Below are 15,852 nucleotides of genomic sequence, written 5' to 3'. Positions count from 1 at the left end.
CGCGCGCACTGGCGGAGCCAAGTGCCACACCCCCTGGATGAAATTCCGCACCAAGGAATGGGAAGCCAAAGGTTTCTGAAAGAAAAATTGCCAAGGCTGAAACCTGACCCTTGACAGTACTCAAGGCCAGCTTCTGCTCAACTCCCTGTTGCAGAAAAGCCAAGATTCGGGTCACTGAATAGGCACGTGGAGGAAATCCAAAGGATTCACACCACGCAATATAAGACCTCCATGTGCGATGATAGACTTTTCTAGAAGTCGCTTTCCTTGCTTTAATTAAAGTAGGAATAACTGAAGTTGACAATCCCTTGTCCTTCAGCACCTGAGTCTCAATAGCCAGGCCGTTAAAGCCAGCGATTGTAAAGCAGGATGGAAGATCGGTCCCTGAGACCGCAGATCCTCCCTGAGAGGAAGTCTCCAGGGAGCGTCCGTGACCAGCCTGACGAAGTCGGCGTACTCGGGTCGATGAGGTCAGTCCGGAACTACCAGGATAACTGGAATTCCCTCCACCTCTATCCTGTGAAGAAGCTTCAGCAGCAACTTGAGAGGAGGGAAGACATACAGTAGCTGATACTGTCCCCACGGGGCAACCAGCGCGTCTGCTGCGTTCGTTTGAGGATCTCGGGAGCAGGCTACAAACCTCCGCGCCTTCCTGTTGAGCCGAGCTGCCAACAGATCCACCTCCAGGGTGCCCCAATGAAGGCACCGCTGGTGAAATATCTCTGGATGAAAAGGCCATACCCCTTGATCCGGAATCGGACGGCTGACATAATCTGTCTGCCGATCTTCCACCCCCGGAGTGAATACCACGGGGAGAGCCGGAACAAACCGTTCCGCCCAATGAAGAATGCTGGCCACCTCTATGGCCGCCAGGGCACTCTTGGTGCCCCCTTGGTGATTGACATAAGCCACGGCCTTGTCCGACTGAATCAAAACCGGGGTGCCCTAAAGCTACTCGGTCCAGTAAATCAGACAAAGTCTGATCGCTCTCAGTCCCAATACATTTATCGGTAACCTGGATTCTATCGGAAGAAATTACTTCCCCTGTCTGAACATCGGAGACCGAAGCTACCATAACAGAGACTCTCTGGTCCGCTCGCCCAACCGGATCCGATTGTCCAGAGAATCGGGATTCCGATTCCATCTGAAAAGAATCTCCTTTTGGGGAATACGGGTATGCGACTGGGCTTACGGTACTGCCTCTAAGAAGGCCACCATCAGTCCCAGGACCAGCCAGTTCAATCTCCTGGTGGGAACTAGGAATGATCTTTTGAAAAAGTGAAGAAAACGTTCTGCTCAAGGAGCGGGAACTGCCGCTCCCTGTTGCATCAAGTCCATTACTGCTCCCCGCAAAGCTTTTAAGCGATCCGGGGATAGTCGAATGTTGGAAGGGAAGAATCGCACCGGTAGAAGTGATCGAAACTCGATCTTGTATCCCAACCATCTGACCTCGCGAACCCCTTTGTCCGGGATTCTGGAAAGCCATGGATCCGGAAACCGGTGAAGACGCCCCCCCCCCCCACCCCAGAGAAGGGTGGGGGCGCACCTTCAGGCTGTCTTATCTTCAGGTTTGGCTAAGTCGGGCTTTTGTTTACCCGACCAGCGCCCTCTGAAACCCCCTGAAGGGGCTTTGGAGGCCTTCCCCTTATCGCCCGCCCCAGCGGAACGAACAAACTTCTTATGAGCGGAAAAGGAAGGTCCTCGCCTGTTACAAGGTTCTTTACCTTTAGCAGTCTGTGGTAAAAAAGTGCTCTTACCCCCAGTGAGATCCTTTATAATCTCATCCAAGGTGGCCCCAAACAGGCAATCCCCCTGAAAAGGAAGATTAGCCAAAGTCTTTTTGGAACCTTGATCCGCCGACCAGCACTTTAACCACAACACGCGTCTGAGGACCACTGCTGAAACAGATGCACGCCCTAGCAAGGGAGTGGCGTCCAGAGCGGCGTCACAGATGAACTGTAGCCCTTGGATAATCTGCTCCAGCAAATCTGATACTGCCGGGGGGGATGCTTCTCCCCTTTATGTCCCGGCGTAACAATTTGGTCCATTCTGTCAATGTTTGTGAAACTAAACCAATGGCAATCACTGGCCTAAATGTTGACCCTATCAGGAAAAAAATGGAGCGGGATTCCGCTTCCACTTTTCGATCCACCGGATCCCTAAAGGACGGAGCGTCCTCCAACGGGATAACAGTCTGGAAATTGGTGGGTCCACCACTGGTGGTACCGTCCATCTTGAGGACATAAGCTGGGATTCCTCAAACGGATAGCGCCTAGCAATGCGTTTGCAAATAGCAGGGGTTCGTTTTGGACGATCCCATTCTTCTTTAATTAGATTACCAAAACATTTGGGCAAGGGAAAAACCTTCGCCATTTTGGTAGGCTTGCTGGTACCAAAGGGAATTTCAGTGTCAGCTACCTCTGCCGGTGTAACCTCAAGACTTAAGGTTTCCCGGACAGACATGACTAGTGCGTCCACCAATGCTTCTTCTTGCGCTATGGCAGAAACGTCCTCCTCACTGTCTGAGGAGACCGTACCTGAGACAGCAGCCCCAGAAGAGGGACCTGCAGCTGTAGTGACCAGCTCAGAATCCGTATCTGAAGTGTCAGATGAAAGGAGAAAAAAAAAGAGAAAGAGAGAAAAAAAAAAAAAAGAGAAAGAAAGAAAAAAAAAAAGAGAAAGAAAAAAAAAAAAAGAGAAAGAGAAAGAGTAAAAAAAAGAGAAAGAGAAAGAGAAAAGAAAGAGAAAGAGAAAGAGAAAAGAAAGAGAAAGAGAAAGAGAAAAGAGAAAAGAGAAAGAGAAAGAGAAAGAGAGAGCCGACCCCAAGGCTCACCACCTGATGCACAGAAGTTTCTATCAACCTGCTCCAACACTGTCTGTTACCGACAGGAAGTCTTTGGCTAGTTTTCCCGGGTAAAGGAGGGGGCTCCGCCCCTTTACACGCCTGCCGGCGCCTCCCATACTACTCCGAGGTGTTTGGTCATCTCCAAAATGGCCGCCCCCATGCTGGAGACACGAGGCTACGCCAAGATGGCGGCCCCGCACGACCTGCAGGAAAATGGCGGCGGCCTGTGGAAAGATGGCAGCGGCCTGCGGAAGGTAGTCATTGGCCTGTGCGGCCTGCGGGAGGTGTACGGCCTGTGGGAGGATGGCGGCCTGCGGATGGCAGTAGTCCAGGCACAGGCATCGGCCTGTATTGCAACCTTATGTATCAGGTAGGATGCTATCACCCTCTTACATGGCCATCCTAACAGTAATGCCAGCCACTGACTTCAGTCATGGTCCCTTTACAGTGCCCCTCATACAGTGACTTCCGATTGTCAGCTCCCAAACCAAGCCTCCTGGTTCCTATTCACTTAAATCACCCTCAAGAGGGGGATCTGTGACACCTGTTAAAGGATAGAGGGGGGATCCAGGATCATAAGGGTCCGATCATCCCAGGGAGGGGCCCGCGTCCACCCACAAACCCGTCAGGGGGAGAGGGGGAACATTTTACTCACCATACCAGAACAGGCGGGCGCCAACTCCTGACAGAACCCCTCTCCGAGGTGGGGGGGCTGTCGACCAATACGGACGCCGTGACTCAGTTTCCAACTGGTCGTCGGCGTCCAGGCGAGACGTTTAACTCGCAGGGTCAGTCCCCGTCCAGTGGGACTATGTCGCGGCTGACCCAGTGCGGAGCTATGGCCTGCACGCGCTCGTAGGCTGACTGGGGTGACCACTGGATCTCAACATCCAGCCCGTCGCCCAGTTTCAGCATACTTGCTTGAAGATCTCACAGGAACAACTGGAGAAAAAAGCTGCCTAAAAAAAGTTTTTCTAAAAAAAATCTTGCCAGGACCAAAGATCCCAGCAAGGAACTTAGGTCCTTACCCCCAACTAGACAGAAAAAAACTGACATCCTGTAGCAGGGAGAGAGAGGATATACCCCCTGGGACTGCCCCTAAGGTGTGGCCACAACGTTTTCCTTCTGCCTAGTGTCCTACTCCTGTAGAGGGCAGTATAACCCGATTTGATAATCAAGAGGACTGCGTCTGTCAATGAGCGACAGAGAAATTATTTTTCTTTGTCTCATTTTTTCACAGAAAGCTTACATTTTAAACAGGGGTGTGTAGACATTTTATATCCACTGTACATTGAGCCACAATAGACCAAAGTAAGTCTAAAAAATAAAAAAAAATAAAAAAAGATAATTCATGGAGATCTGCTTTAATGGATACCTACATTGAGCCATTTTCTTTTTTTTTTTTCTTTTTTAGCATGAGCATGAATTTGCCAATGAGCTTAAAAAAAAAAAAAATCATCAATATGTGCCAAAGCTTTAAAATCTCATTTAAAATGTATTTGGAGGCAGCCATATCTGCTCATTACATACGATATACAGTATCTCACAAAAGTGAGTACACCCCTCACATTTTTGTAAATATTTTATTATATCTTTTCATGCGACAACACTAAAAGCGGAGTTCTGCCCTCCCCTCTAAAAATTAAAAAAGCCCGTAGCTACACATACTGTAGCTGCTGACTTTTAATGTTAGGGCACTGTCCTGGAATGCAGCGATGTTGGCACCGCAGCTGATGTTTCCGTCGGGTGCTGCCGCTATTGCCGGTAAGGGAACCAGGCAGTGAAGCCTTGCGGCTTCATGGCTAGGTCCCTACTGCACATGCGTGAAGCGCGCTGTGCTCAGTAATCAGCCTGGAAGCAGAGGGAGGAGAAGGGGGGGGGGGGCCGAACCTCTGATGTACCTCGCTGTAGCGAGGTCTGCCGGAGGTGGGGACAGGGTACCTGTCAAACAGGTAACCGCTCCCCCCTGAAAGGTGCCAAATGTGGAGGGGGGGGGGGGGGGGAGACCTAAGCGGAAGTTCCACTTTTGAGTGGAACTCCGCTTGAAGAAATTACACTTTGCTCATTTTATATGAATTATATCATTCACAGGCTGTATAATGGGATCCCTTTTCTGTATTTTCTGGCCAATCTTGTCATTAGTCATGTAGTCCATCCCATTAAACTCTGTAAACCGTACTGCATTGCTAAGTAATAATGTAGAAAGACTGCATTCCCTATTGCACACCCCTCACATTTTTGTTAATATTTTACTATATCTTTTCATGTGACAACACTGAAGAAAGTAAAGTAGTGAGTGTACAGCTTGTATAACAGTGTAAATTTGCTGTCCCCTCAAAATAACTCACACAGCCATTAATGTCTAAACCGCTGGCAACAAAAGTGAGTACACCCCCTAAGTGAAAATGTCCAAATTGGACCCAATTAGCCATTTCCCTTCCCGGTGTCATGAGACTCCTTAGTATTACAAGTTCTCAGGTGTGAATGGGGAGCAGGTGTGTTATATTTGGGGTTATCGCTCTCACTCTCTCATACTGGTCACTGGAAGTTCAACATGTCACCTCATGGCAAAGAACTGAGGATCTGAAAAAAAAAAAAAAAAAAAGAATTGTTGCTCTACATAAAGATGTAAAGATGGCCTACGCCAATGATGGTGAAACTTGGCACCCCAGATGTTTTGGAACTACATTTACCATGATGCTCAACTACAAATGCCAGCATTGCTGCAGAGGATGAAGGGATGGGGGGGGGTCAGCCTGTCAGTGCTTAGACCATACGCCGCACACTGCATCAAATTGGTCTGCATGGCTGTTGTGCCACAAGGAAACCTCTTCTAAAGATGATGCTCAAGAAAGCCCTCAAACAGTTTGCTGAAGACAAGTAGACTAAGGACATGGATTACTGGAACCATGTTCTGTGGTTTGATGAGACCAAGATAAAAAAACTTATTTGGTTCAGATGGTGTCGAGCGTGAGTGGCGGCAACCAGGTGAGGAGTACAAAGACAAGTTTATCTTGCCTACAGTCAAGCATGGTAGTGGGAGTGTCATGGTCTGGGGCTGCTGGCACTGGTGAGCTATAGTTCATTGAGGGAACCATGAATGCCAACATGTACTGTGACATACTGACGCAGAGCATGATCTCTTTTTGGAGACTGGGCTGCAGGTCAGTATTCCAACATAACGACCCAAAACACACCTCCAAGGCGACCACTGCCTTGCTAAAGAAGCTGAGGGTAAAGGTGATGGACTGGCCAAGCATGTCTCCAGACCTAAACTCTACTGAGCATCTGAGGGGAAGAGCGCAAGGTCTCCATACCATCCATCAGCTCCGTGATGTTGTCATGGAGGAGTGGAAGAGGACTTCAGTGGCAACCTGTGAAGCTCTGGTGAACTCCATGCCCAAGAGGGTTAAGGCAGTGCTGGAAAATGGTGGCCACACAAAATATTGGCACTTTAGGCCCAATTTGGACATTTTAACTTAGGGGTGTACTCCCTTTTGTTGCCAGTGGTTTAGAAATTAATGGCTGTGTTGAGTTATTTTGAGGGGACAGAAACTTTACACTGTACGCGCCGGTTCACACTACTCCGACTTGGTCATCTGATAAGTAGCGCTCCATGCTGTGCAATAGAACCGTTCTAATCGCAGCAACTCAAGACGCTCCGACTTAGAAAAGGTTCCTGCACTACTTTTGGGCGAAGTCGGAGCGACTTGCATTGACTTCTATTATGAGAAGTCGTTTGCAAGCTGCGATGAAGTCGTGCTGCACGGGCGACTTCAAAGTCGGGGCGACTGAGTCGCCATGATGTGAACGGACTCTTATACAAGCTGTACACTCACTACTTTACATTGTAGCAAAGTGTCATTTCTTCAGTGTTGTCACATGAAAAGGTATAATAAAATATTTACAAAAATGTGAGGGGTGTACTCACTTTTGTGAGATGCTGTATTTTCATACAGCCGGATTAGCAAAGCTACAGAGTTACATCCCTTGCTGATCCTCTTATCTCCCTGCAAGACACTAATGGTCTATAAGGGTCTGACTGAAGAAGAAATTCAGTCTCTACTTTACTAGCAAGAAAACATCCACAATGGCCCTGCTAGTTAGTCATTTAAAACAAGAAAGGGTCCCCCTTTTTTGCCTTAAAAAAAAAAAAAAAAAAGGCAATTTGATGATGTTGTCATACATCTTGCTAATTTACATAACGTGAGAAAAGGTCATAACCCATCTTCTTTAGCTGCAGATTATTACCTGGTCAGCTGAGGGATGATGTGTACCAGTGTCATTGTTGGTCAGCGACCAGTAGAAAGATGCAATGTCCACGCTGCTCTTGGCCTCATTTAGAAGGTCCAACCATGTCTGATATACGGAGGGGTTGGAGGTGGAATTTTCAGGATACACCAGCCCTTCCGGTATGCTCTCCACAAGAACCATACTAAAAAGTAAGAGGATAAAGCGCAATATATCTATACACACACACAGGCCACTTTATTAGGTTCACCTATTCAAATGCACAAATTGCTAAATCAGCCAATCACATGGCAGCAACTCAAAGCATTTATCCATCTAGACATGATGAAGACAACTTGCTAAAGTTTAAACCGAGCATCAGAATGGGGAACAAAGGGGATTTAGGCGACTTAGACCAGCCATTCTGGCACAAACAGCCATGCCACGTTTAGAGTATTTCAACTACTGCTGCTCACTTGATATTTTCTTTTTGGGACCATTTTCTGTAGACCCGCGAGATAGTTGTGCATGAAAATCCCAGTAGATCAGCAGTTTTTGAAATCCTCAGAGCAGCCCGAAGAAAATGCCTTGTTGATGTCAGGTCAGAGGAGAATGGGCAGACATGGTTTGAGATGATAGAAAGGCAATAGTACCTCAGGTATGCAGAACAAATTGAACCTTGAAGCAGATGAGCTACAGCAGCAAACGACCACACCAGGAGGCACTCCTGTCAGCTAAGAACAGGAAACTGAGGCTACAATTCGCACAGGCTCAACAGAAGATTGGAAAAATGTTGTGTGGTCTGATGAGTTTCAATTTCACCTGTGACATTCAGATGGTAGGGTCAGAGTCTGGCATAAACATAAAATCATGGATCCATCCTGCCTTGTGGTGTAACGGTGTGGGGGATATTTTCTTGGCACACTTCGGGCCCCTTAGTACTAATGGCTATTTCCAACAGGATAATGCACCATGTCACAAAGCTCAAATCCTTTCAAACTGGTTTCTTGAACATGACAATGAGGTCACTGTACTCCAATTGCCTCCACACTCACCACATCTCATCCAATAGAGCACCTTTGGGATGTGGTGGAATGGGAGATTAGCATCATGGATGTGCAGCTGACAAATCTGCAGCAACTGCGTGATGCCATCATGTCAATATGGACCACAATTTCTGACGAATGTTTCCAACACCTTGTTGAATCTATGCCACAAGAATGAAGGCAGTTCTGAAAGCAAAAGGGGGTCCAGCTAGTATTAGCAAGTTATACATCGTTGCAAAGCAGTGATGCGACTGATCATACCAATCGGTCTGATCGGCTGCATTGGGGCCCAAAGGAGATTGGGAGGCAAGGATGGGGGGTCTAATAGAACCCTCATCTCTCCATAAAAAATACCTGTCATTGCGATTGGTGAACGCACACGTCGGTCCCGCACGCATATGTAAACCGTGATCCCACCACACATGAGGTATTACCGTGATCGTCAGAGCAAAAATTCTAGCACAAGACTTGTGCTAAAGTTCCATAGTTTGTTGCCATTCTATGAACGCGCACAATTTTAAAGCGCAACATGTTACGTATCTATTTATTGGGCATAATGTCATATTTCACAATATACAAAAAACATTTTTTATTAATTCATTAAAGTGTATTTTTCCCCATAAAATTACATTTTAAAGACCGTTGCGCAAATTGTGTGACATTAAATATTGCAACGACCGCTATTTTATTCTCTAGGGTCTATGCTTAAAAAAAAAAAAATAATCACTAATCAAACACACATATTAAAAAAAAATTTATATTTATATATATATATATATATATATATATATATATATATATATATATATATATATATATATATATATATGCGAGTTAGGGACCTTAGGATTGTAAGCTCCTTGAGGGCAGGGACTGATGTGAATGTGCAATGTATATGTAAAGCACTGCGTAAATTGACAGCACTATACAAGTACCTGAAACTCTCACACACACACAATGTTTGGGGGTTCAAAGTCCTTTTCTAGCAAAAACTTAAAAAAAAAATAGATTTTTCACATGTATATGAGAAGTGTCAGAATTGCCCCGGTATTGAGGTAAAAGATGCTCAATTGGTAATAAGGGGCCAAAAATGTGCCAAGAAAATATCCCCCACACCATTACACAACCACCACCAGACTGAACCATTGATACAAGGCAGGATGGATCCATGCTTTCATGTTGTTTACGCCAAATTCTAACCCTACCGACATCTGAATGTTGCAGCTGAAATCGAGGCTCATCAGACCAGGCAACGTTTTTCCAATCTTCTATTGTCCAATTTTGGTGAGCCTCTGCGAATTGTAGCCTTTAGTTTCCTGTTCTTAGCTGACAGGAGTGACACCCAGTCTGGTCTTCTGCTGCTATAACCCATCTGCTTCAAGGTTCGATGTGTTGTGCGTTCATAGATGGTATTCTGTATACCTTGGTTGTAACGAGTGGTTATTTGAGTTACTGTTGCCTTTCTATCATCTCAAACCAGTCTGCCCATTCTCCTCTGACCTCAACAAGGCATTTTCCTCCACACAACTGCCACTCACTGGATAGTTTCTCTTTTTCTGACCTTTCTCTGTAAACCCAAGAGATGGTTGTGCGTGAAAACCTAGTAGATCAGCGTTTTTTTTTTTTTTAAAATACTCATACCAGCCAGTCTGGACTCCAACAACCATGCAACGTTCAAAGTCACTTAAATCCTCTTTCTTCCCCATGCTGATCCTCGGTTTGAACTCCAGCAAGTCGTATTCACCACGTCTGGATGCCTAAATGCATTGAGTTGCTGCCATGTGATTGGCTGATTAGCAATTTGTGTTACCAAGCAATTGAATAGGTGTACCTAATAAAGTGGGCAGGGAGGATAGAGATGGATAGATCTTGCCCAGCCCATCCAGCAAAGTGTTAAATGAAGCGAACAAACATGTCCCTGCTGTAAATGGCAGAGTATTTCTTACACAGATCAATTTACATAGTAAAAAGTGGTATTTTCACATTTTATAGTTTGAGAACAATGTGGTATAACTTGTGACTCCATTTTAGGGTGTTTCCCCAACGCCCATTTTGTTTAGAGAGCAGAGCAAGGGTCACCAGATCACCTAAATGCTCAGACTTTAACCACTTGCCGACTGCTCACTGGAGCTCTACTGCGGCACAGTGGCTCGTTCCCATCCGGCGACATACACCTACGTTGCTGGACTCCTCCCCTTGTGGGCGGCGCACGCGCGCCGTCAGAGGCTCGCTCCCGCTGTATTCAGTTACATCGGGAGTCGGGCCAGGGGAGGAGCGGCGGTGATCACCGCCATTCTTCCCCGATCGTCGGGGAATCAAGTGAGGAAATCCGCCCGCTTGTGTAAACAAAGCGGGCGAATCTCCTAAGTGACAGATTGCAGTGTTCAGCATAGCTGAACCTGCGATCTGTCCTTGTGTCACTCAGTCACCTCCCCCCCCACACACGTCAGTAAGCACCAGGCATACATTAACCCCTCCCTCTCCAATAAAATTAACCCCTTCCCTGCCAGTGTCATTTTTACAGTAACCGTGCATATTTATAGCACTGATTACTGCAGTAATGTCACTGGTACCCCCAAAAGTGTCAAAAATGTCAGTCAAGGGTCCGATCTGTCCGCTGCAATGTCGCAGTCCTGCAAAAAAAAAAAAAAAAAAAAAAGAAATTGCAGATCGCCGCCATTACTCGTAAAAAAAAAAACAAACAACAAAAATGACAGAAATCTTTCCCTTAGTTAGTAAAACGGAATAACTTTTGCGCAAACCAATCATAATACGCTTATTGTGATTTTTTTTTACCAAACATAGGTGGAAAACAAATTAGCCAAAAATTTAAAAAAATTTTGATTTTTACATTTTTTTGGGGGGAATTTCATAGAAAAATGTGAAAAATAGTTATTTTTTCAAAATTGACGCTCTTCTTTTGTTTATAGCGTAAAAAGTAAAAAATCACACAGGTGATCAAATACCACCAAAAGAAAGCCATTTGTGGGGAAAAAAAAAAAGGACGTAAATTTTGTTTGGGTACGGTGTCGCACGACCGCGCAATTGTCAATTAAAGTCGCACAGTGCCGAATCGCAAAAAGTGGCCTGGATGCAAGACAGCAAAATCCTCCAGTGGTAAAAGTGGTTAATTTCTCATAAGAAAAAAAGGAGGTGTCAGAGCCTCACAAGCTCCTTCATCAGGGCAATGGTGAACGTCACTGTTGGCTTGTAGGGCATGTATGGAGGCTCCAAAATATTTTCCGAATGACAAATTAAAAGCACTCATTAGGCCTTTAGGTGTGCTCGTAATGCTTGCTTCCATCTAGACTGCTCTACGAGCCATTCATTGCTCTGTTACTACAACACCCACCATCTTCAGGTCTGTACACTGTATGGAGTGTCCCTGAATTCTCAAACTGTCAAGTAAACAAAGCCACCCAGCATTATATTGAAAATCCAGATCTACCACCCCTAGTTCCTAGCAGAAATAGTCCATCACTTACTTGCAGGGATCACTGCACCTCTGGTCTTGGCTAGTCATGGTCTCCGTCTCCATTGTGGAACTTGTACAGAGCAGAGGAAACAGAAGAAGCTGGGCGGCCATCAGACAGAACAGCACCGTGACCATGAAAGCGACGACAAGTGCACAGCGGTAATACTGCAGGAGAAGGAGAATCACTAGATCATTGTCACTTTTTAAACAGAGGAGATCAGGACTTAAAAACCCCATAAGCATGGAGACCACAAATTCTACAACTGACAGCAGAAGTCCACTATTTTTCAGAAGGCACTTTAGGTGACAGTTTTTCAAAATGTGCCCATCATCCTTTCAAAATGTTCCCATATAATAAAGTACACTTCATTCTGAGTTCAGCTTCAACATTAATAGGTAGGATGGACTAGCTTCATGGATTCTAAAATTGTTCTTACATCTCAAGACAAGTGGTTAGCACTTCAGCCTAGCAGCACAAGGATCGTTGGTTCAAATTCCAACCACTACCTGCCTGGAGTTTGCATGTCCTCTGTCTGCGTGGGTTTCCTCCAGGTACTCCAGCTTCCTCCCACACTCCAAAGGCTTGCTGGTAGGCGAATTGGCTCCTATCTAAATTGGCCCTACTATGTGTATGTATGAATGAGATGTAAGCTCCTTGAGGGCATGGACTGATATGAATGTACAATATACATGTAGATAAATTGACGGCGCTTTACAAGTACCTGCAATAAATCAAAATAAAGAAGAGCGCAGGTACTTGCAATACAAATACGATAGATTAGATAGATTAGATAAATATGGGAAAAAAAAGGGGCCACAGACCCTACCATGTTCCAACTTCAGCTTGGTACCAAGTTTACTACATAGCAAGGAGCACAGGTGATCCCCAACAGGGCCGGCCTTTGGGGTGTGCGAGCTGTGCGGCCGCACAGGGCGCCATGGGCAACAGGGGCGCCGTGCGGGAATCACAGCTCACACATGATCAGGGGAGGTAAGCGGCGACCATGGCCTGGAGAGGGTCAACACAGGCCGCGGCCGCCTCTTACCTCCTGCTGTGTAAGGGGGGCTCTGTGTGGGGGGGCTCTGATGTAAGGGTGCTCTGTGTGGGGGGTCTCTGTGTGGGGGGTCTCTGATGCAAGGGGGGCCTCTGTGTTGGGGGGTCTATGATGCAAGGGGGGCCTCTGATGCAAGGGGGGCCTCTGATGCAAGGGGGGCCTCTGATGCAAGGGGGGCCTCTGTGTTGGGGGTCTATGATGCAAGGGGGGCCTCTGTGTTGGGGGGTCTATGATGCAAGGGGGGCCTCTGTGTTGGGGGGTCTATGATGCAAGGGGGGCCTCTGTGTTGGGGGGTCTATGATGCAAGGGGGGCCTCTGTGTTGGGGGGTCTATGATGCAAGGGGGGGCCTCTGTGTTGGGGGGTCTATGATGCAAGGGGGGGCCTCTGTGTTGGGGGGTCTATGATGCAAGGGGGGCCTCTGTGTTGGGGGTCTCTGATGCAAGGGGGCCTCTGTGTTGGGGGTCTCTGATGCAAGGGGGGGCCTCTGTGTTGGGGGTCTCTGATGCAAGGGGGGGCCTCTGTGTTGGGGGTCTCTGATGCAAGGGGGGGCCTCTGTGTTGGGGGTCTCTGATGCAAGGGGGGGCCTCTGTGTTGGGGGCCTCTGATGCAAGGGGGGCCTCTGTGTTGGGGGCCTCTGATGCAAGGGGGGCCTCTGTGAGGGTCTCTGATGCAAGGGGTTCTCTAATGTAAGGGGGTTCTCTAATGTAAGGGGGTCAAAGTTATTAGTGATCATGAAAAAGAAAAGTCAAATGAAGTGCAAAAAAATTGCAAGAAAATGTGCAGGGCGCTGGGGGGGGGGCACCACAGGATTAGCTTGCACAAGGCGCCTGAACCCCTAAGGCCGGCCCTGATCGGCGACACTTTTCCAACCTCAAAGTGGGATCAGAGGTTGGTACCACATTTAGCAGGGCTGTACTTAGCTTCTTGCTGTTCATCCCATCTTAAGCAGGGTTTAATAATTTTGACGGTAAAAGTTCACATATCCTTTCAGATGACCACATTTACATGTATATCTAAACAACTTAAACTATTTTAAACGTGAATTATTCCAGAAATTGCCCCCTCCCCCAGTAGAGAAGATGCAGATTGGAAACAGACAGAATTTTGATAAAGTTAAGAATTTTGGAGGAGTTTTCAATATGGTCTTACCCTGCGGGCATTATCCTGCAGTTGAGCCATTTGCACAGTCACAGGGTCTTGTTCCCCTGGAGAGGAAATCTGCAAAAAGAAATACATAAATCCATAGAAATATACAATACACAGAAGTATACAATTAGATAGAAGATTTCTTTATAAGTCAATACACAATTCTAGTATGCATCGCTTTCATACAAAGTTATGTAAAGCAGAACAAACAAGACCTTTCAGAAGAAACCGGTCACTTTATCTAGTACACACACACGCGCGCACGCACACACACACACGTTCTTATCAGCTAGACTCTTGTGAGTGCAACAATTATTTTTAAGCACTTTAATAATGTTTTTAAACACAACACTAGGTCAGTGCCTTTCTCCCATGATCAAGTTTTACAAACAAGATGCATTCTAATTGGTTAAGTCTCCATTCACACTACCGCGACTTGTCAGGCTGACAAGTCGAGGTCCATGCAGTGCTACAGGACCCGTTCTAATAGGAGCAACACAAGTCGTTCCGACTTGGAAAGAGGGTCCTATACTACTTCGGGGCGACCTGCATAGACATTCATTATATGAAGTCCGTGCAAGTCGCGCCGAAGTCGCGGTGCACGCGATTTGTGAAGTCGCCCCCGAAGTCGTGCCGCTTCAGTGTGAATGCGGTTTAAAGGTTACTGTACCTCTTTCATCACTTTGTTTCCATAATAAATACATCAGTGATATTAATGTTGCAAAAACATACAGCCCACATCATCCAGATTTTTTTAATGTAGAACTGAAGACAAAACCTTTTATTTTGGATAGAGTAAGTGAGTGTTATAAACCACCATCTGACTAAGAAACTTCTCAATCCCCTTCAGTCCGGATTTTGTCATCAACACTACACAGAAACTGCTCTCCTTAAACTCACAAAACGACCTACTAAACGGCAAAAACCAACAGACACTATCCTGTACTACTTCTCCTGGACCCCTATGCTGCCCTTGATACAGTGGAAAACCCCACCCCCCCCCCCCTCAAACTTCACTCCTTTGGTCTGACTGCACTCTTCGCTGGTTCTCATCCTACCTTTCCCACCACTCATTTAGTGTCACTTACAACTCTTCCTCCTTTACTCTTTTTCCGTTGGGGTCCCCCAAGGTTATCTTCTTGGACCTCTCCTTTTCTCAATCTACACCTCCCTGGGTCAGTTGATTGACTTTCATGGCTTTCAATATCTCTACACTGACGACACCCAAATCTACCTCTCCACCCCTCAACTAACTTTGTCTCCTTAAGTCTCCCCAACTTACTGACATATCATCTTGGATGACTCATTACTTCCTGAAACTCAACCTGTCCAAAACAGAGCTCATGATATTTCCTCCCCCAAGGTCCTAGGTGTAATCCTCGACTCTGAGCTATCCTTTCGGTCCCACATCCAATCGCTGTCCAAAGTTTGCCGCCTCAACCTTCACAACATCTCTCAAGATACCCCTCGTCCTAACCAATGTCACCATAAAGCTTCTAATCCACTCCCTGGTCATCTCTCGCCTTGACTACTGCTACTCCCTCCTCATTGGTATTACCTCTTAAAAGATCCTCCCCCCTTTAGTACATTCGTACATCATGAACGCTGCTGCCAAGCTCATCCACCTTCTAAATCACTCGCCGTCTGCTACCCCTCTCTGCCAACCAACAAATTAAATTCAAGATATCAAGATACGAACAGTAATTTACAAAGCCATCCACAACATGGCCCCCAGCTACATAACTAATCTGGTCTGAAAATACCAACCTCCTGCTCTCTAGCTCCCTTGTCACCTCATCCCATGCTTGCCTCCAGGACTTCTGAGCCTCTCCCATCCTCTGGATTGCTCTACCCCAATCTGTCTATCTCCTACTTTGTCTAATTTCAGACGATCTCTGAAAACTCATCTCTTCAGAGAAGCCCATCTGGACCCCACCTAACAACTACATTTCTATCAGCACAACCCCTACAGTTATTACCTCTTGTATCTCTTGACCCACCCGCTTAGACTGTAAGCTCTAACGAGCAGGGACCTCCAATTCCTACTGCAATAA

At 46.4% G+C, this 15,852-nt stretch overlaps 1 protein-coding gene across 1 annotated transcript in view; it reads right to left on the bottom strand.

Moving 5' to 3' along the window:
- PLD3 (phospholipase D family member 3) overlaps positions 1–13,885 on the bottom strand; it is a 49,213-nt gene extending 35,328 nt beyond the window's left edge. Inside the window, exons 1-3 of the mRNA XM_082263517.1 lie at positions 13,802–13,885; positions 11,607–11,761; positions 7,097–7,280 (exon numbers count right to left, since the gene is read on the bottom strand). Of these exons, the coding sequence (XP_082119643.1) occupies positions 7,097–7,280; positions 11,607–11,761; positions 13,802–13,831 (369 nt within the window). The 5' untranslated portion in view covers positions 13,832–13,885. The remainder of the gene's footprint in view (positions 1–7,096; positions 7,281–11,606; positions 11,762–13,801) is intronic.
- Between the last annotated feature and the right edge of the window lie 1,967 nt (positions 13,886–15,852).

The sequence above is a fragment of the Pelophylax lessonae genome (assembly GCF_965119305.1).
Source record: "Pelophylax lessonae genome assembly, chromosome: 7".
Classification (NCBI taxonomy): domain Eukaryota; kingdom Metazoa; phylum Chordata; class Amphibia; order Anura; family Ranidae; genus Pelophylax; species Pelophylax lessonae.
Note: the sequence above shows the minus strand (reverse complement) of the source record. Positions and strands in the feature narration are given on the sequence as shown.